Genomic DNA, 22,084 nt, shown 5'->3' on the forward strand with positions numbered 1-22,084 from the left:
CTTCAAAAAGCAAACAAAACCATAAACAACAACACTGAAACCTTCTCTGTTGTCATTTTTAATGCCTTATCCCACTCAGTGGGGGTAGGTGTCAGACCACATGATTGACATTTGACTTTAGAAACATCCTTTTTCGGCTGTTTTCATGGCAAATAATCACATTGAGTGATAAATCTGGCTGTTAAAAGACAGCAGGGTGAGGTTTTTTTTGAAAACACTACTTTTGCATGTGCAGAACAAGAGATAAGAGGTATCATTTTGTCCACAGTGGGGCGCCAAAATTGATATAAATCAAAAGTTCCTCACAGCAGCTTTAACGTTGTTTAACAGCCAGATTTATCACCCCATGTGATTATTTGCCATAAAAACAGCCAAAAAGGATGTTTCTAAAGCGAGATGCCAATCATCTGTTCTGACACCTACCCCCTCAGAGCAGTTTAAGGCATTAAAAATGACAACAGAGAAGGTATCAGTGTTGTTGTAGATGGTCTTGTTTGCTTTTGAGGGTCCTAAAGAGGCATCAGTATCAGTTTCAGTCTGAAAGTTGGGTGCAACAACACACCTCCACCCTCATCAAGCCTTGTACTTCCATATTGATGTTCCAGTGAGTCATTTCACATTGCATTATGCCGTCAAAAGGGTGGGATCACTTGGTTCTGCCATGATTCCTCGGAGACATTCGTATTGAAGCTGAGACTTTACATAGCACCTTGAAGTGGCAGTATAAAAAGGGCTTGAGACAGGCAAGACCACGACATTCCATACTGCTATTTCTCACACTGATGAGATGAGCTACACAAATTTCTGTTTTGAGCTTTTGAGTCGAGATCTAAAAAACAACTGAAATCAACTCACTGTCACAGGAAAACAGATTAAATAAAATGTACTGATGTGTGACCATTTGAGTCTTCAGTAGAATACATAACAGGTAAAGATGTATATGGCACAAAAATGCAGACAGAATTAATAGAAATTTAAAAATAACATTAATATTGGGGAATTTAAAAAAGGGGGGGATTTTGGAAAGGCAGGACTTTTTTAACAGAAAAACTGAGAAGAAATAAAAACCTTCTATGACAATTTAATGATACAACTAGTTGACAATAATCACACTGGCAGAATCTGCCGGTCTTCCACATAATGCATTCTAAAAATGATGTGAGAAAATACACAGTATAGAGCTTCAAACAAAATATATATTCATCAAATGTATTCACATTTAATACATTGTTTAACTTTCTAGATCTAGCAATGTATCTCAACCTCATGTACACCTGATGCATAAACAGGACCCACATATAGATCTGTCTTACAAAGAAATCACCACACTTTAAAATAAACAACTACATAAGTAAATGAAACATGTTTGTTTTACAGTGTTCTTTGTTTCGACCCAATTATAAATCATATGTTTGACCTTTAAATCCTTTAAAACAGTTAATATTTCAGAGCTCTTACAGCATTATCAGAAACAGTTTGCATCATTGGGATCAATAACAAAATGTCTTTGGCTCACCTCGGCAGCATTGGTTTTGTTGCTTAAGCTAAATGTGCTCTGCAACAGTGAGTCACTCTGAGCCAGAGATCTTCAAATCTCCTTCTGAACACACTTTGACCAATTCCCAGGGTAAGTGTGGAGACTGCAATGTACAAGTTGAGGACAGTGACATTGTAATATGGATTAATTAGCTCCTTGGAAGTTTGTTCAACAAAAGACTTGCATATTACCCACATAGAACAGAAGAAGAACAGGACTCCCTGCAGGATGCTGGTCACAGTGACCCTCACCTGATTCCTGAAACGTGGACAGGAGAGGCACTGTCCGTTTGCTTGCATACGACGCATGTGGGTGCCCAGGTAGATCACAGTAGAACCACTGGATAACATCATGACGCACACAGAGAGGAAGAAGTGGAATTGTACTATGCAAAATGCATTTTTATACAAATGTGCCACAAAGTCAGGGTAAGGTATATGTATATGCAGCCTGTCAGAGTGCACAGTGAAGTTACTGAAACCTAAATTAAGTAGATTTGTGAGGGTCAAATGGTCAATAACCATGAAAGCAACATCAAAGATGCGAAAAATGATCTCCAAAAGCCAAATGCAGTAAATTACGGGTTTAATATTTTTCTTAATCCAGATGAAGAGGGCTGTCTGTGCTGGTACAATCTTGGTGAAGTAGAAGAAGTTAAGCCAAACAACAGAGGCTGCACCAGTGGATAAACTCCAAGCAAACACAACATGTGAGGCAAGTAAAACATACAAGTTTTCAGCAGCGACATCGAGAAACATCACCGTAACTGAAATCAGGTAAGCTACTGCGGAGTAAATCATGGAGCCCAGGAGAAGCTTTAAGGGCTGCCTGATTCCTTCCCTGTGAAGAGGATACACCATGCAAAAGACATAAAATAAATTAGCCATGATGCTTAGAGTAGCAAAAGGCCCATTAATGATGCCACAGATGAGAAAGTCCATCCTCGTTTGTGTCTTCGATGTAGACACAGTGGATTTGAAAAGCTGCAGATGCTACAGATCAATCTGGTCTCTGGTTGTTTATTTCCCCTCCACATCTGCTTTCCTTGGTAAGAGAAGTTTCAGATTCAGCTACACTGTACTGAAAGTCCTGTAGGAAATCCCCTTTCATCCAGTTTGTTGTTTCCCTTTTCACGCCTTTTGATCTTGTAGTGGTTGAACAGACATCTCTTCTGTAAAAGTAGCAAATCAGACCTATTTGCATCACATGCAAATTAGACCATGCAAATACACAGCCAATACAGCATATTCAATCAAATGAACATAGGAAAATAATATATTCAAAACTCTGTGTTTCTACAACATTGATCACTTTTTTGTGTATTTCTCAATATTTGTGCTTCTAATGTTTTTAAGTTATACATATATAGGCATATTCAATTATCCAAAAGTGTCAGAACCCAAAAAAACCCCAATACACATTTTTTTAAATCTAATTTTTAACTCCATTACTAACCATTTAAATCAAGATTTGGTCCATTGATGTTCTTTGATTCTCACAGATCATGGTTCAATGAGGATAACTCACTCGTTTTTCATTCAAATTTATGTTAAAACTTTTTTAAATGTACATTGGAAAGCCCTAAATAAAAATACAATAGTTTTACATGATGTAGATTTTTGTTTATTTTATTTTACATTTTGAATTTTTTTTATTTTTATGAAGTGATGTTGATAAATTAACACAACTCCTTTTCTGTCGCATGCTGCCCAGATTTTTATGCTGCATTTAGCTGGTTTGGAAGGCATATGTTACCTAAAATAGACTTTAAAAAGGGTCAGTTTGACCCGCAACATAACAGGAGGGTTAAAGAAGCACTCCAGTGGGTTAGCCAAGCACTTTAACACACTTCAAATCAAATTAAAAGCATCATCTGATATACAAGATAGCTTGTTTTTAAGTCCATAGTCTAGATGACAAATTCCATAATGTAGATCTATGACAAAATATCACAGGGGATAGTTTTTCACTCACTTTCACAAAAACAAAACAAAACACAGCACTCAATGTACACAATCCATGGAGTGCTTTTCAGCGGCATACGTTTGCAGACCTTTTTAGCAAAAGACACTTTCTTTGTCAGATGTCAGTGTCAGGTATCAGTTTTGTCACCAACCGTCATTCTTAGGTTGCTCTGATATCTTTTGATTTATGTGACTCTTACGTGCCTTGTATATTATTTGTATGTCCCAGATGGTAGTGGACAATTGTGCATGGCAAAATGAGTATGTGATAACTCCAATAATCAAAAACACATATACAACAACAGTTCAGAATCAACTTCTTTTACCTGCTGTGGACAGGGTGTGCTTTCACATCATTTGTCACCCGGCCGACAGTGGACAGTGTTTTGATTGTTCTCCAGATATTGACTACCCTCAGCCTGAATACAGCCTAGCCGATGCCCAGGTTTACAGTGCTGCCTGTTATGTACAGTGAGGTGACTGTGAAGGAGATCCAAGCACCGAGGGTATAGTGCGAAGAAAAGGCGTTGGTGAATGATTCCAGGAGGTTGTAAGTGTCGAAGAGGAAGTAGAGCACTCCTTGACTGACCCCAGTGAAGGCAACTCTCTTCTGACTTTTAATCTTCGGAGTAGAAAAGCTGCTGCCGCCTTGCACCATGCTTCTTATGTGTCTATGCAGGTATTGGACCGTAGAAAAGCTAGAAACCATCATTATACACATACAGATCAAGACATAAACTTTGACCATGGAGAAAGAAATGAGGCCTGCAAGGTCCAGTTCCAAATTCTGATATTCAGAACTTGTACCATTGATCCATTGTGTAGAAGGTGAAAAGATCATGTCTGCAACACTCCCAGCAGTATTGAACAAAAGAAGTGTCCCACCAAAAAGCAGAACCCCGTAGATGACAGATCTAATGTTCTTCTTTATCCAGATCAAGAAAGTTTTCTGTGAAGGAACAATCTGGGTGTAGTAGAAGAAGTTCAGCCAAACTGAACATGTCATGCTATTATGCACAAACGACAGCACAATCAACCATGTCATAACAACTACATAGCTTTTGCTGTCATCAAACTCATAATACAGCATGGACAAACAGACACAATAAAGGATTGAGCTCCAGACAATCATTCCCAGAAGTACCTTCAAAGGTTGCTTGAGTCTTTGTCCGTTGCGCAGTGGAAAGCTCAGGCAGTATGCATAGAAGATGTTTGCAGTGAGATTGAGGAAGATGAGAGGACCATTGATTAATATGAAAGCCTCTGGATCCATATCGATAAATTGAGAAGCCATTGGTGGTTTAGAAAAGTCAATATATCAAAGAAAGTTGTGTGTCTTTGATTGTGCGCAGGTCCAACTGAGCTTACCTTGAGAAATATCAAATAGAGCAGGGCGGAAAAACAATGTAAATGAGTCAAACCAGCCTATGGATTATGTAAACAACTGTGTCCAAACAGAAGTTAGTGAAGCGTAAGTCTTTAACAACTCTTTGCCTAATGTTAAAAAAATGCAAAATAACAGCACTGCATAGTCTTGCTCTTGGTGAGAGCTTTAACCTAAAAGCCACTGAAGAGGAGAAATTGCTCAACTTACTCACATATTTGCCATTTCGCCCTTGCATAAGGTCCCATGTCAAAAGTCTTGTCTGTGTCAATTGTGGGGCTCGAGCAGGGGAACTAGCTTAGCTTAGTTTAGCGCTAAGGAAAAACATCTACGTCCACGAAGATGTACTCAAATTTTATGATAATTGTCAGTATTTGTCCTATTGAACAATTCTTGACTACTTACATTTTAATTATTCACCTAACGTCTCACTTGATGCTGACTGCCTCATTTCTGGCCATGTCAACACAACAACTCTGAATTGGAACCATAGACTGTATAAAATATGGACGTAGTATCTGTGACGTCACCCATCTGTTTCTGAAGCACTGTTTTTAGGCCAATCGTTGGCGGGAGCCATATTGCTGCTATCGAGCAATTGTGACGTAAAGAGGCAGGCTTTGAGCCTCCTAGCCAACAGCAACAGTGTTCCTGCAGTCAGCTGTGTCTCTCATTGGAAGACTTGTAATCTCAATATCTTTGAAATTGCCGAGTTAGAAAAAAATTCACCCCCCTCACAGTATGTGCTGATCGAGAAATGAGCTATCCAGACTACACTCGTCTTTTGTACCAGGCTGTAAACATGTTTATTTCTGCTGTAAAGATCGTTTTTTTTTAATTGGTGTGTATGTGGTTGCCGGTACTTCCGGAGCCAGACTCAAGTGGATCCTTGATGAACTGCAGTTTTTAGCACTTCCACATTGGACTCTTTTATTTTTAGACCGGAGGTTTCCGCTTGATTGGAACCTGGGAAGTCATGGTGCCTGCATGCAGTTCGCTGTGAAACATGTTAGCATGTTATTCCCTCCAAAATCCACAAATTATATAATTTGGTTCAAGATCAAAAAATCAAAAAATAAAAACATGTAGAGCTTGATAAACAATGCTAGGTGCATTGTTGTACTTTGATGAGTTAGCTAAGCTAGCCGCTAATCTAAGTGAACTGCCTCATCACTTCAGCTCCACTCTAAATTCGAATTTCAGAGACATCAAGCTCATGCTACTCACAAAAAGAGTAAAGTATTTTTGCGCAACAGCCATTAACTTTCCCCTTAAACCATGAAAAATAAAGACAAATTCAGTTGGACAACTAGTCAAAAAAGGGTTCTCTCATTTGTTGTCTTTACTCCTAACATTCTTTTATAGGTTCGTTTTTTATTGAAGTCAGAGAAAATAGTGTCTGGCATATCATTAGAATGTGATACAAACAAAGCATAGGAATACAGCATTATCATGTCAATGTCATACTCAAAAAGTATCAGGGTAATTAATTTTCACAATGTCTGCATGTTTGTCAGAAAACCCGTCTTCATACCAGACGGTTCACTGTATAGGAAAAGGACATGTGATACAAGTTAAATAAATTAATAATGGCTGTCTTTATTCTCTATAGGGCTTCCATTAAGCCATGACAGTGTGGCAGTGAGCCAGCATGCACATTTGAAGGATTCTGAAAGTAAAGCAGCTAAATCCAGCTGTCATTAATCTCAGGATTTACACATTTGTTTCTCTCGCTAAGACATGTCAAGATTTCCAAATAAAAAAAAGAAAAAGCTGTATTTACAGCTTACTGTCTTCTTTGTCAGGTTGCATGAATTCATTTTTGTAGATCTCAAGTCTCCTGCTTTCTGTTACTTTAATTTTTTTATACTAAACGTGTAAAAAATGTATTGTAATTTATTTTATCATTTTAAGCTAGCTCTGCTAATACTGCCTCACAGTAATGCAATCAACATAATCTTACAAAAACGACATCCCACAGAGCTTCATATTTTCTTTAGGGTACACTAAAACCATTGTGCCCATCATGCACTTGGTTGTATGAGAACCCAAATGTAGTGGTTATCCATACATTGCTTTGTCATTTTCTATACATCACACTGCAGGAAGCCAACATCAATGAACCGCAGAAAATGTAAAACTCAATCCTAAAAGGAGGAAACTTGTTAAAAAATCAGGTATACACATTTGCATCCCTGTTTGTATATAGTAATAGCTTTTGTCATCTAAATATATCTTACTGGTTTATATTTCTTATACCCTGCATGGTGTTAAACTATTTTTAAAATACATAAATCCAAGTCCAGACACTTAATTAAACATATTGTGTTGATTGTAAAACTCAAAAACTTCCAGTAATTGAAATATCAAAAAAAAAAAATAACAGTGTAGGAAATCTGTGCAAATGTTTTATTTAAATAAGCGCCTCTGACTAAAACGCCAGAACTGATAAATCACGTAATCACAAACAGAGAAAACAGTCACACAAAAATAATACTCCATGTAAGAAATAGCAAACTAATTATACACCTTTACATTCTTTACATTCATGAACAGTATGATTCTTCTTGTATACAAAATATGACTCTACACACACGCATATATGCACACTCAAAAAACACTAATACTTAAAGCACACATAGTCTCCCTCTCTCTCTCACACACACATACACACACACACACACACACACACACACACACACACATACACTTAAAGCCACAGGTTCTTCCATCTACAGTCTGTCAGTGTGTATCCATGAGATGTCCGCTATGCTACGTGTCTACAACATGGACATAAAGGGAATAAATAAAAGCTGGCAGTGGGATTCAAAGTCCTTCCTCAGTTTCTAATGTCAGTGGTCTTTTGTGGTTTTGTTCCATCAGTATTTTATGTTTTCAAATCACAGCAGTGGCACACACATTTAGAGTCTAGAACTTATGGGACCATTTCAATGTTTTTGAATGTCTGTCTTTTTGTTACAGCGGGCATAATCATAATATAATATAACTGCTGGTTTCTATTGATTCATTTGCAGTCAATAACTCCTTAATATGAGCACAATGAGCATCATATCTATTTTCCTTCATTGCAGTCTGCAGTGCAGATTTTTAAAACAAATCTGCATTACCAACATACCAACACAACCTAACAACAAGAAAGGCTGATTTGATGTTCACTGTCATGGATCAACCACCTCAGGCACATTTGAAGCATCATAAAGTTGTTTTTCATCACGCACTAAAGTGAGAATCAGCGATTGCCTGGAAGGCAGAAAAAACTCATTAAACAGTCTCTAACACTAAAGCAGCGTGTAATGTGTGTTACAGTAAATGAGCTAAAGTATGCAAAAACACTGAAATGGTCTCTCAAGAATACTCTGGGAAACATTTCACTTGCAAAAATGTGCACTTTCATGTATATGAAGACACACACACACAACACTTCAACACACACAGCAGGCAAACCATGACTGTAGATGGTGAAATGAGCACCCCTAAAACAGTGAGGCTCACATGTTAGCATATTTATGGTGAAAGAATTCCATCGTGACACTTCACAATTTTCAGTAAAGGAGATGGTGAATTTGTGCTTGTGTGTGTTGCATTTGGGGCGGTTAAAAGTAGTCTCTTCTTCGTGAATCATCATTGACGAAGGAAGGGTTCCACTGGGCAGGATATATGCAGGAGTGACGAGAACCCGGCAGGCCAGTGAACGGGTACAGGCCGTTTCTCTCCAGGTCTGAGTTACGCAGTGCAGGCTAAGGAGGAGGACGACAGAAGAGTTAAAAACGTGTTGAAGTTCTTCTTCTCTAAAATAGTGATTTATCAGTTGTATTAAAAAAACACACCCCTCACTTGACCAAGGAGACAAACTTAGAATTGGGCAACACAATTATGATTTCATTGTCTCTCTACTTACAGAGTAGTAAATGTCAGTCATCTGGAGCAGATTTTTGGTGCTGCCGTTCTCCTGCATCTCTATGGTTTCCCTCCCCCACTCCATGGATATGCGGTTACTTTTAGGGAAGTCTGCATATGGGGACATCTGCATGTCTCCACTTTTGAAGATGATCTTGTTGATGTCATTCTTGTCTCTCCTTAAAAGTTCAAAGACAATTGAGAAGTTAAACCATTAAAGCTGCTGTTATGTTCGTTTCTCAGGAAGAGCAATAATGTTCCTGGCTAATTAATTATCCAAAAGTGTCAGAACCCCAAAAAATCCCAATAAAGATTTATCTCATTATTAACTCTATTACAAACCATTTAAATCAATATTTAGTGCAAAAGTGTTCTTTAATTCGCACAGATCATCAATAAGGATAACTCACTCGTTTTTTATGAAATTCATGTTAAAGCTTTTTTTAATGTACATTGAAAAGCCCTAAATATAAATACCATAGTTTTACATGACTTAGATATTTGTTTATTTCATTTTGAATTTTTTTATTTTTTAAGAAGTGATGTTGATAACTTAACACGAGACACCTCTTCTGTAACATGCTGCCCAGATCTTTATGCTGTATTTCGCTGGTTTCGAAGGCATATATTACCTAAGATGGAAGGAACCTCTGAATACCACTAGCCTTTCATCCACTGTGACATTAGAAATGCGAAATAATCCTTTTAACATTTTTTTAAAGACTATTGAACTTCAAATGTGTCAATTTGACCCACAACATAAAAGGAGGGTTAAGAAAGTCAACCAAACCATTTAAAAGCAAGGGCTGTGATTTCTTTAGGATGCGTTCAGTGACTGTTTGAATATCTGGTAGATGAATAGCCAAACTTATTTTGTTGTGTCTGTTTGCCTGTCTTTTAATCATGTCATTAAAAAGTCAGCAGAGCAAAACAGCTCTTATGTTAATAGATAAAAGTCTTACTTGCAACAGGTGACAATGAGAGCAATGAAGAGGATAAGGAGCACACCGCCCCCTGCAGGTGACACCACAACTGCAATCAGCTTGTAAACTGCAACAACAAATACAATCTTATTAGACACATTTAAAAAAGAAAAATATGGTAGACCAACACAAATTCAATTTAAAAAATCACCCAGTGGTCTGAAGATGTTATATTGATGTTTTTTTTTTTAAGCTACTTACAATTTCCACAGTTGAATCCTCCAAATCCAAACATGCACCTGGAGAGTAGCAATACATTTGCAGTGAGAATGTGGTCTTGGATCTTTTATTGTAAGTGGATTCATACTGTGAGAGTACAGAGTTGAACTTACGGGACACAGGTGCCATTCTCCAGCTTGTAGCCATCACCACATTCTGAAATGAGATGGTTTATTCAGAAAATGTTAAATTCAATTTCATTTTATGTTCAGCAAATATTCTATATCCCTAATTTATCTTAATTTTATTCCAAATAAACTTCACTTTTACGTTGTTCTTTTAGGAAAGAAATACACACTTGGTTCTTGCACATTCTGCTTCTAGAGGTTGAATATTTGATCTATTTTGATCCTGTTTACACGTCGTCCTTTACCTAAGCAGGACAGGTCTTCAGGGTTGTGTTTGTAGTATCCTGGCAGACATTGGCAGAAGGCTGTGCCGCTGTTATCTGTGCAGGTGGAGCGCTCTGTGTCACACTGAGTCTTCTGGGCCACACACAGACTTTCCGCTGGAACACAGTGTTGATAAAATCAGTCATTACAGTAACAACACGGCAATCTTGGATGACATGAAAGCACAAGAATGAAAACACCAAACATGTTATTTTCCATTCCCTGATATCACCTTTTGAAGTTTCAAGTTGAGGTCACAGTAATCTCATTGTTGTCTTTTATTGTTTTTCACTTTTTAACTCATTACAAAATTGTCAATGTAGTATTCACTGTAGTATAAGGTTTTAAATTTAGCAGCTTAGTTAGTTTTTAAGTGATGTCATGTGCCCTCTAGTGGCCTCAAACATATTTACAGCTATTATTAAGAGTCTGCCTACATTTAAAGCACTTAAAACCTCAATTAAAACTAGTTAAAATGTGCAAAAATCTAATCCTCATTAGGATTTGTGTCTCTGTTTACCTTGAAATGTGAGCTGGTGGTGAAGCACCATCCGGCAGTGGGCCAATGAAGAGCTGCAGTTGCTGAGAGACATCTGGATGCTGTTGTAGACCTCAGCGCTCGTCACGTCGGTGGAAATGGAAAACATGTTGACAGCTGAGATAAGAACCCCGTCTTCTCCTCTGTGGGGGTGAGATCAGAGGTCATTTTAGAGGTCTACGCAGACAAAAATGTTGTCCATGTTGCATCATTTAACCTCTAACACATTGTAATCCTAACGTAAAAATCTTGAAAACCCCAAACCAGCTGTATCTAAAGGGCTGGATATAATGAACCTTCTTATTTAACTTACTTCCTGCTTAGTGTTGAGCGGCTGTAGCCTCGGAGAACTGACAGAGAAGCGTTGAGCTGAGGTGAAGACATGAGGAGAGTGTCTTTCAGATACAATGCACATATGCCGGATAGAGCTTTACACAGAAAATAAGTGATGTGGGCCTCCTCTCACCAGCTGAATGATCTCTCTCTGAATCTCATGCAGGGTGCCGCTCTTGAAAACAACAGGGTCATGTGGCTGTCTGTTTACACTGAATGTTCCCAGGAATGTCTTTGCTGGGGATGGAGGAAAATAGAGTTGGTTAATTGAAACAGAAAACTTTAACTTGGTATTTTTGATGATATGTGATTGAAGTGTTGTTCTAGTTGTCTGTATCAGGCTGGTTTCTACCTCTAGTGCAGGTGCGTCCGTCCTCCAGGTCAAAGCCAAGCGGACATTCACAGCTGAAAGAACCTCTCGTGTTTCCACACCTGGACCCGACAGGACAGGGGTCCCTCTCACATTCATCCATATCTGCAAATAAAAGCACATGCATCTTTTACTATATAACACTACATCTCAAAGCACTACACTCATAGATCTTAAAACTAATACACTCTAAAGATTAGAGGGAGTCAAAAAGAGAAGCTCACCCTGGTTGCAGGTGGGTCCTGTCCATGACTGCTGACAGTGACAGCTGAATTCATGCACTTCAAAGCTGACACACGTGCCTCCATTCATACAAGGGTTGGACACACAGGGGTTTCCTGTAGTGCAGAGATGAAATCAGGCTTTTACTATAACATACAAGATAAACTTTAAAACATGGTGGTTTTGCACCAACATCAAATATGCATTGTCAATTTCATAATACTTTAAAAGGCATGTTTTCACATCTGATCTATGTCAAGTATTTCTCTTTGATTGCTTTCGCAGCAGCTGCATCAGTGTTACAGTGTAAGAATCAAATAGAAATAACATCACCACAGTGTAACAAGCATCAACGTTTCAATGATTAAATTGAATATCAAAGGATGTGCCTGGACTATGCTGCTTCAACTTTTCCTCTTTTTTCCAGAGAGAGACTAAACATCAGAGATGATTTGATCAAACTAACCTGACAATGTGGGGGTTTTTTTATTTTAATTTTTTTTTTTTTTACAAAAATGATCCCCTTTCAACAATCATTTGAAATATTTACATCCACAAAAATGTGTAGGCTGCTCTGTCTTTGTTTGTGTTGTCAAATTAAATTCTCTGTTACACTCCAACTCATGTGCTTTTACATTAATCGTGAGTTAATGTAAATCAATCTAACACAAATCAGTTAAAATAGCACATCAATGTGCCGATTTTCATGCCAAGGTAAATAAAATAAGAATTAACAACTAACTTGAAAGCAGTGCTGCCTCGGTGGTGCTGAAGCCAGTGGTCGCTGTAGTCACTACCGGCTCTGCAGCTCCACCCCCTGCCCGCCTCCCAGTAGTCTGCAGAGCCTCTGTACTCTTGGTCGGGGTGCTCTGGGTGTAGGTAGTGGTGGTGTGTTGGCCATGTGCCGTGGTGACTCCCAGCGTGCCCGTGGTGGTCGCTGCTTGCAGGGTGGAGACGTTGGTAGGGCTGGCAACCTCGGTGGAGGGCCCCTGGGTGTGGCTGGGTGACAAGGGGTGAGTTGGATGAGCGACAGAGGTCCGCAGGGTTGGGGTGGAGGTTGTGGTGGGGATTGTGGTGTACAGGAAAGTGGCCTCGGTAGATGACTCTGGAGTAGAGCTGCTGGTGGTGCTTCTGAAGCTGAAGGAGGAGGTTTCGGGGAGAGGAGAGGTGGGAGTGGTGGTGGTGGTGGTGGAGGTGGAGGGAGAGGCTTGGAAAGTGTCTTCTTCTGTGATCTGTGATCTATGGAAGAAAAAACAGAGGAAGTCAAATGTCTGACAGACTTCTGACAACAATCACATGACTTAGTCTTTGAAATGTTAGCTAATACACTTAATATTTATCACTTCTATTTATAACCCTGAAGTGTCAGCAGGGGGCAGCAGAGCCTTATCAACCATGTTTGTTTAAATATTAACAAAGCACAAAGTTTTTGAACAACGGAGCCCACCTCTCTGTGACAGTGACGGGTGTTGTACTGAGGACGACCTTGGTAACAAACACTGAAGTTTCTGTTACAGAGTCATCCAGTCCGGATGTGCTGATGCTGATTGCAGGAGGCGCTGTGGTCAGACCCCAGCTCACACTGTGCTCTCCAGTCTGGGATGAAACCCCTTCAGTTCCCTCCTGGTTCTGAGTGCTGTGGCTGTGGGCTCCGGTGGAGGACTCAGTGGAGGTTCCTACACCAGGGTCTGACCCCTGATCTGTCCCTGAGATATTGCTGAGACCCTCTGCAGGTGACGTGAGAGGAGGAGTTGAGGAAACAGACACATCTGATTGGTCTGTGCTGGGCTCTGTCACTCTTATAGGTGGTGTTGAGTCGGAGGTGTCCTCTGATGTGTAGTTTTGCTGATGCTGGGTGGTGTTATGTTGTTTGTTGAAAAATTCAAACCCTCTGGGTCTTCCAGTCTCTGCAAAGGAGTGGGTCATGTGCTGATCTGTTGTATCCCCGCTGTCAGTCCTAGTGGAAGGGGCATTGTGGGTGTGGTCTTCAGTCTTAGTAGAAATCCCCCAGGTGGAAGAAGGCTGCTGGGAGTTGGAGTCATCAGTAAAGAAAGAGGAGGTGCTGTTGCTTGAAGATGAGGTGACAGACAGCAGGGTCCTCTCTCCTGCTCTGGTGATGGTGGTGGAGGTGTAGGTGCTGATGGATGCTGTGTCTCCTGGGCTGTTCCGAGGCAGTCTGGCCTCTTTTGTGGACACTGAGAATCGAGGCCCCACCTGAGACACAGCAGAGGAGGCGTCTGGCAGCTGGTCTGTGTTAGTGGAGTCCATCCAGTCCCTGCTGCTGCTGCTGCTGCTGCTGCTGCTGCTGCTGCTGCTACCGCTGCTGCTGCTGCTGCTGGCGGCCTCAGTGGTGGCTACAGCAAGGGTGGAAGTGAGGGGCTCAGTAGACAAACTGATGGGTTCCAGTGAACTGCTGCTTGTTTCTGTTAAAGTCTGTGTCTGCTCAGTGTCTGGAGGGAGGGAAAAATTGGAAAATTTTACTATAAGGAAGCTTGCCTATTCCATCACTTCAGCAAAATATAAAGCACTGATCTCTTTTAAATACATACAGCTTTTTTTTAATAAGAAGGCAAACAAGAAGGGTCATTTCAGCATCATAAACACTTGATGCAAATAAATTATTCTTTGCTGTGAGTCAATTTTCCTAGTTTACAATTTTTAAAACAAGCAGTACACATTGAAAGTCACTTCCAGATGTGGCCACCAGAGGGAGCTCACCAGGCTGTATCTGTAAGTTTACACACTGTCTGTGGGAGGGAGGAAGATGCTGTACAAAGAACTGTTGCTTGTTGCCGACAATGATTTTTGGGTGGAGAACAATTGGCAGCCGGGCTCGTCTACTCAAACAAAGGCATGAGGTCCTAAATGTGGCAGTGACTGTCTCCATTGGGAATCACCCGCTTCCTTCCTAAAGCTGAGCGAGCAGAGAGTGTCACTGTGGATCTGGGCGTGTTTTCATGTTCAGTGGCTGTGGAGGTTGTTCTTTTTTTTTTTTGGTCTGGCTCAAAATTGTTGTTAAGTCATAAAAGTGTCACAGAAGAATGTTGCTGGAGAAAAGGGGTTGTAGTTTTGGATAAATATTATTCTGAAAGTTTGCTTTTGATGGTAGAGACAGTAGAGACAGACTAGAACCATGAAGAGAGTGGTGGTGGTGGGGGTGGCTTCCTTTGTAGCTGAGCAGCGAAGCTAAATGTAAAATGGAAAGATAATTACCTTTCAGTCAAAATGAATTAAATCAGCCAATATATATTCTTTTTTGCTCCACCAGGTTTGTTAGCGAGCTGCAATTTTCCTCACAGCCTTTGAAAGCCATGTTGGAGATTTACAGCTGGTAAATCACACAGAGATGGGGTCATTATTGAGCCTCTTTAATGATCTGAGTCCTTATTGAGTCCACTATCGATTCTCTTTAGTATTTGGTGGAAAGATGTGTCGACAGCTTATATAACAGGACTTGCTACAGCGTTTGGGTGTGGTTACAGCTTTAAGTGGAAGAGGAGGATGACTGTCCTGCAGCAGCAGATAGTTCAATCCTGAAATAGTAAAAAGTACAGGACTTTGGTTTAATCTGAAGCACAATGCCAACATGCTTGGGCATAGAGGTTCAGTTGACAACATAAATTGCATTTTGCTTTGTCCATATCTTTTGCTTCGGTAAAATGCCGCCAAACTTAAAACCTCTTCCCGGAAACCACATACACACATATTCAAAAAAAGCTGATCTTTACAGCAGAAATAAACATGTTTACTGCCTGGTACAAAAGACGAGTGTAGTCTGGATAGCTAATTTCTTGATCGGCACACGCTGTAGGGGGGGTGGATTTTTATCTAACGTGGCAATTTCAAAGATATTGAGATTACGAGTCTTCCAATGAGAGGCACAGCTGACTTGATTGACAGGTGGGAACACTGTAGCTGTTGGCTAGGAGGCTCAAAGCCCGCCTCTTTACGTCACAATCACTCGACAGCAGCAATATGGCTGCCACCGACAAATGGCCTCAAAACAGCGCTTCAGAAACAGAGGAGTGACCTCACGGATACTACGTCCATTTTTTCCTACAGTCTTTGGGGTTTACCGATAATCAGCATTTGTCCATTTTTGGGGCCGATGTTCTGTTTAAGCTGGTTTTCTGTATCTGCAATTTATTTTGCCAATGGCCAAAATGAACTTTGTCTCTACTGCCACTGTGTCCTTCCCTCTAGGTCTATTATTACTCAGCACTCACTAAACGATCTGATTGGCTCGTTGCACACAACTATACCTTAAGTCTAACTGGTTAACTGATAATTCCTGTGTAGGATGTTGAAAGTTAAAGTTTTGATTTAACATTCGCTGAAGGCATTTAAACAAAATCTTATGTTGGAGTTTGTAATATTTCAAATTCTAAGATTATATATTCAATACATTTTTCATTTTACTGTAAATGCATTCAGTTCCAAATATCTGGTATCGGTCTCATGAACTACAAATAATTGGTACCAACCCTGAAAAACCCAATATCAGTCGACCCAACAACTGACCACTAGGGCTCTACCTAGCGTAGTTTAAAACCTGTTGGCTGGTGATTCAGTTTTATACAAAAATGTCATTAGACAATCGCTAACTCTTCGTGTACAAGTGATTTGATTTAAATGAAGTGACTGATAGATATCAGGTTCTGAAATGATTTAAAAGAGCCTTGTTTTGAGCTCCATCCTTTTTTTTTGCTTACGACACCTCCAGCAGTTTGGAAGAATGCTATAAGAGAGCCTACACCATTCTAGATTTGTCAAGAATCATGAATCATTAAAACCAAAACAATGAGCTGAAAGATGCTAAAATGCGCCCGAGCCTCAAATACAATAGAATTGGATTATAATCTCTTTTGGTTTAATCAATTCAAGGAACCTGTTTTAAATCATGCATAGTCATGTGACCAGTTGTTGACATAAAAAATGGATGAGTGCAGCTTTAGATAACATGGCTAATGATTATCCAATGCTCTAAAGCAGGGATTCCCAAAGTGTGGGTCTGGACCCCCTGGGGGGTCGCGAGACACAAATGGGGGGTCGTGAGATGTCTTCCAGAATGTTTTTTTTTTAAGTTATCTAAAAATATTTATTATTTTTGTATTTTTAATTTTTGTTTATTTTCCTTGTTTTCTCATGTCTATCTTCCTTTTTGTTTGTATTGTTAATTATTATCATTAGTTTATTATTATTATTATTTTTGTATTTATTTTTTTTCTTCTCTTTGTTGGTTTTGTATTACTTATATATAATTTGTTAACTTGTGGTGAACAAAGAAATACTGAAAAACTGCACAAAAAAAAGTATCTAAAAATAGTAAATTTTGTCCATTTATAGTAAAAAATATAGACAAAAATAGTAGCTAAACTGGAAATAAAACCTTGAAAATAGAAAATGTAATGAGTTATCTGCCTTTCTTTTTGCCACATGACTCCTTAGTTTAGGGTTAGTGAACAGTTATTAATCAAAAGCATCAGTAGCAGTGATTAATTCATAATGGGACAGGAAACACAGCCACATGCTCATACAGGTAGGGTCATTTTCTGCAGACCAGCTAAATGAAGCCACAATTAATCACTTTGACGGGCAGTGGGGGTCGCAAGTCTTTGGCACCTACATTTTGGGGGTCACGGGCTGAAAAGTTTGGGAACCCCTGCTCTAAAGGGTGATCTTAAAGCATCTACGGGTAAAGAGTGATGAAAAATCTTCTAGCTGGGCACTAAGTGTGTGTATGAGTGTGTTTGTGTGTTTCTGCCTATCACTGATTCGAAGCTCTCTGACAGCCCGTTATCTGGCCCGTCTCCAGAAGCAAAGAACTGGAACAACAGCGCTGTGAGGGCGAGCATTGGTGCTGGACAGCATCCTGACAGCCGACACACAGCAACCAGCAGCTACCATCCAGAGAGCAACAGAGGGGAGAGTTCATCTGTGGAACAGCCGGCCCACTGGGAGTCTGCATCACTGGATTCTGTTTCTCTCTCACTTCCTCTGCATGTGTCTCTCTAGCATTATTTCATTTTCTCTCTCTGGATCCAGTCCCGAGCAACAGAACTCAGACTGGAACGTGGTGTTGGCAACAAGTGTTGGACACTCCCAGATTCTCTGCTGTTTATCTCTCAGCTGTCACGAGTTAACACAGTTGTAAGTTTCATCCTCTTGCATCTGCTGTACTGCTTAAACTCTGTGGCTTGCATATTAATTTATGCAAGTGCAGAAGTCAAGCATGTTAATGAGGATCAACAGCGCTGTTACGCAACACTGATGTGGTTGATATTTCATTACTTTTTGTTGTTTAGTGCTGTTCTCAGTGACCACATGTTGAGCTGTGCGTGAGATTTTGAGATGAGCTTGTTGTGGGTTTGTCATCACATGACTGTGATCTGAAGACCTGATTCGGGAGAGGGAGGGGGATATGGGTAAAACAGGGGTGAGGTAAGTGAGTAATTCCCACTTAATCATTCAACATTACAAAATGCTTTCTGTCTCTGACTAAATCTGTCGTCCCTCATGTTGTTTCTGTGGAATCACACTGCCCTGCTCCCTGTCGCAGTGAATCAAACACCTCATAACTCATTAAACAAATATCCTCTATGTTATTAGCGACATCATCATTAACTATCAAACATGAGAGTTCAAATATGTGCTTTGAAAAGGTGCCCAGATGTCAGGACAGCAGACAGTTTGGAAAGCATTCTGTAGTTTAATGCAGATGACACTGACATCATTACTTCCCAGTCTACTTTGACAACTGGCATATTGATACAGAGCTTACAGGAAAGAATATACCTCTAAAAACAGAATGCACTTGAGAGATACTACTCTGACGAGTACTTTCTGTATTTTCTGAAAGTTCCTCCCTCATATCCTCAGAGCTGCAGTCTCTCTCTCTCTTTTCATTCAAGCTGCAGCTTAGGTTCAGCGAGCTGAGCAAACGCAATTGAATTTCCTGTGCGACAGCAGTGTGCTGAAACCCTCAATTTGAGGGATAAACTTGTATCACTGTGGGAGCACAATGGGACTGCAGGTTCTTCTGTATGAACCCTATATTACGTGTCTGCTTTTTTTCATGTGGACATATCTGTTTAAGATCACCATAATTTGTTGGCTGTTCTTACATGGACAAAGCTCATCAGTACACTCTATTGTCCAACATGTTGTACATGTGTTACCTACCACTAGAACTTTTTAGGACAACAGCAACACTACAGCTAACTGCGAAAACAGTTTTTTCAGTTTTCATCTCCTGAGCACCAATATACGACCGCATTTGGATCTTATCTGTAAACCTTCTTGAGACAGGATGCTGCTCGAGTGGGAGTTTTTCTTGAACTACAGCACAGTTAGTATTACGTGACAAACTGCAAAACTGTGTGTTTGACTCTTTTAACTTTATAATTGAAGTTGTCATTTTCTGTTCACTGCAAAGATTTCCATAAGAAATGTTGTGCACATACAGAGCAAGCCTTAAAACAAAATTAATGTTGAAGTTGCGCAGTACTGTATCGTAATGCTATCAACTACTTTAAAGAATTTCCTCCACATTCATTCAATTACTTTCCTTTGAATCTTTGTGATACTAATGGGAAACAGAGCAGTGACGATAAATGTACTTGATTTTGTAAACTTGTGTGACTTGAAACTTCAAGACAGTGCACTTCAAGAAAGATCTATTAGTAATTTAAATCAGTTACATCCCTTTACTGGAGAAAACAAGTTGAGCAGTGCACTTGTTTCATGAATCTGTGCAGCCTATGATGCATATCAGTTTAATTCTAAAAGTCTTTGTCAGAACAAGGGAAGGCATTTCTTTTCAGGTAGTATTTTTTTATTCGAATAAAGACGTAATTAAGAGATCATTGTTATCCTACACCAGTTCTTATACACCTGCAATTGCTATAATTACAGCTAATGCTGTACAATTGTACCCCCAAGATATAGCTAACACTTGCAGGGTGCAGCAGATAATTAGACTTTTATGGCACATTTATTTTACAGAGATTGCATTTTTAGTAGGATTTAATGTTGTTATTCTTGAGAGGTTTGAGTGGTTTTAGCAGGCCTCGTTGACAGGACTCTTACCGAAGTTTCCAGCAGCAGCAGTGTGTGTTTCAGCAGTGTGTGTGAGCAGGATGTTCCTCTGTGATGGTGATAAACTCTCGCTGGAGTATGAAGTTGAAGTTGCATTGTTTTCCACGTTATTGAGTTCATCTGTGGCGGTAGAAATGTCAAATCCTGCTGTTACCGGATCCGTGCTGTTGTTACTGGGGGTCCCTGCCCCGAGGGGCCACGGTAGACCCACCAGGAGGACCGACAGAGACAAACCGAGGACGTGATTCAAAAACCACGTTTCCATGATTTACAAGACCCCAAAACGGTCGCCGATAGTTTCCGTAAAGTCGAATAGAGGCCGGGGAATCTCCCGGGGACACCATGAGAGGAGCACTTCGGCTAAAAGTGAGGTTTCATAAGAATTGAATAAATCCTGGTAGAGGTCCGGGTCAGGTCCGCTGCTCGGACGGCGGGGAACGAAGATAACAGAACTGAAGCAGCAGCCTGTTATCACAGCAGCAGAGCCCGGGCTCCTCCTCCGACGCGCGCGCACACACACACACACACACACACACACACACACACACACACACACACACACACACACACACACACACACACCGATGCACGTTCACGCACACGCGCGCAGTGGTTTTGTCTGTCCTGTCCTGTTATTTAACCCAGGGGGCAGCCTCTATTGCATTTAGGTGTAAGAGGAAGTCCTGCAGTTTAAAACATTGGAAATGTTCCCTTCCCAGTCATATAGTCGTCTTCATCCAATGTATTAACATCACGCTTCATTGCTAATAACACCTCTGCTCTAAAAACTACCAGAACAAAAAACGACAAAGTAAACTAAACTATATTTCAAACTTATTATAAAAGCATTTTTTTGTTATGAAATGTTGATTATTAGACTTTAGACTTTATTGTCCCCTTGGGGAAATTCTTTTCCACAGCACCTTTCTGCATTTCCACAGACATAGACAAACGCAAGAGCATACACTGTCTGTAGGCCCAACAAACTGTCCACAGAGACATCAACACTATTATTGTTGTGATTTACAGGCTGACTTTATTAGTTCTCCTTGGCTTGTCAAACGTTTTAAGATAGAGGCATATAAAGATACAAAACGATTACAGATAATCCTGCTCAGGGATTCAGTATTAATGATAACAGGTTGTAAATATCTGAGAGTTTCTCCCTCATGTTAAACAGCACTGGACTTTCAGTACTTCAAGGGCTGAATGTTACACCAACTAATAGGCTATAAGCAGTCATTAAAAATCAGTGAGACTATAAGGATAAATGATTACACATATATGACTGCAGAGCATCTCACTTGCCAAACGCTGACCAGTAAATAATAGCCAGACATACAGGCCAGACCATCTGGAAAGATTTGGTGTGCCTTGCAACATTTGTATTCGTATGGCAGAAGATAAGAGGTGTGCCTACCTTGTACCACTGTGTTAGAAATAATACTGGACAAAAATAACCTCTTTGATAACTCTCTGATTGAAAAAAAAACAGGATAAAGCACTCACTATGATGACTGAGTAAGATACTGTGATGCTTCCTAAGTCAACAAAATGTTCTGATCTTCACAATTACAGTGAAGGAATAAATAAAAAAAATTGTATTATATGTATAATTAACATATATTCAAGGTTATTTTTTTCAGGAGTTTGCTTAAAGTGCATGAAAGAACTGAAGCACATATACTTCTTTAGTGCACGGTTTCTTTTTCTTTTTCTCAGAACTGACTAAGTCACTCATGGAAGAGTCAACCACAAGGAAACAAGTACCAGTATCTTTACGAATGACGCTGTGCCTTTCAGCAAGTTGCAGCTCTGAAGACTACAGGGTAAAGGAAGTGGTTTCACAGCATTTCTTTTGAGAGGAGAACTGTGACTCTGAAAAGGCACTGCCACAAAATTCACATTAAAAACTTGTGCACACTATGTCAGAATAATGTTCAGAATGAGTTTTAAATAAACTAAACACTCTCCTCAAATCACTTATCCCTTCTTGATAATTTTTTAAGGTATTCTAAACAGACACATTTCTAGGTACTTTAATTTATTGGTTACAAAATTAATGTCTGAATTGCTTGATAGACACTGTACACAATTCTATCTCAGATATTGACTAAACTGGCTGGA

The 22,084-nt window shown here is 39.8% G+C and overlaps 1 protein-coding gene across 1 annotated transcript; it reads right to left on the reverse strand.

Moving 5' to 3' along the window:
- Positions 1–7,279: 7,279 nt before the first annotated feature.
- Positions 7,280–20,442, reverse strand: heg1 (heart development protein with EGF-like domains 1). The gene is made up of 14 exons (XM_034693154.1): positions 19,949–20,442; positions 13,308–14,310; positions 12,603–13,099; positions 11,863–11,976; positions 11,621–11,743; positions 11,402–11,505; positions 11,249–11,304; positions 10,918–11,078; positions 10,379–10,513; positions 10,119–10,161; positions 9,988–10,025; positions 9,766–9,853; positions 8,805–8,982; positions 7,280–8,643 (listed from the first exon to the last, which is right to left on the reverse strand). The coding sequence occupies exons 1-14, from the start codon at positions 20,220–20,222 to the stop codon at positions 8,500–8,502; spliced, it is 2,958 nt and encodes a 985-aa protein (XP_034549045.1). The 5' UTR covers positions 20,223–20,442; the 3' UTR covers positions 7,280–8,499.
- Positions 20,443–22,084: the final 1,642 nt, after the last annotated feature.

This window comes from Notolabrus celidotus, chromosome 10 (genome assembly GCF_009762535.1).
Source record: "Notolabrus celidotus isolate fNotCel1 chromosome 10, fNotCel1.pri, whole genome shotgun sequence".
NCBI classification, from domain to species: domain Eukaryota; kingdom Metazoa; phylum Chordata; class Actinopteri; order Labriformes; family Labridae; genus Notolabrus; species Notolabrus celidotus.

Excerpts from the sequence above, each read along its gene's own strand:
- heg1 (XM_034693154.1), bottom strand. The coding sequence starts at position 20,222 with ATGGAAACGTGGTTTTTGAATCACGTCCTCGGTTTGTCTCTGTCGGTC. Across the intron at positions 11,305-11,401 it reads AGAGAGAGATCATTCAGCTG|CTCAACGCTTCTCTGTCAGT; the intron begins GTGAGAGGAGGC and ends TCTTCACCTCAG. Across the intron at positions 9,854-9,987 it reads AGGATTCAACTGTGGAAATT|TTTACAAGCTGATTGCAGTT; the intron begins GTAAGTAGCTTA and ends TTGTTGTTGCAG.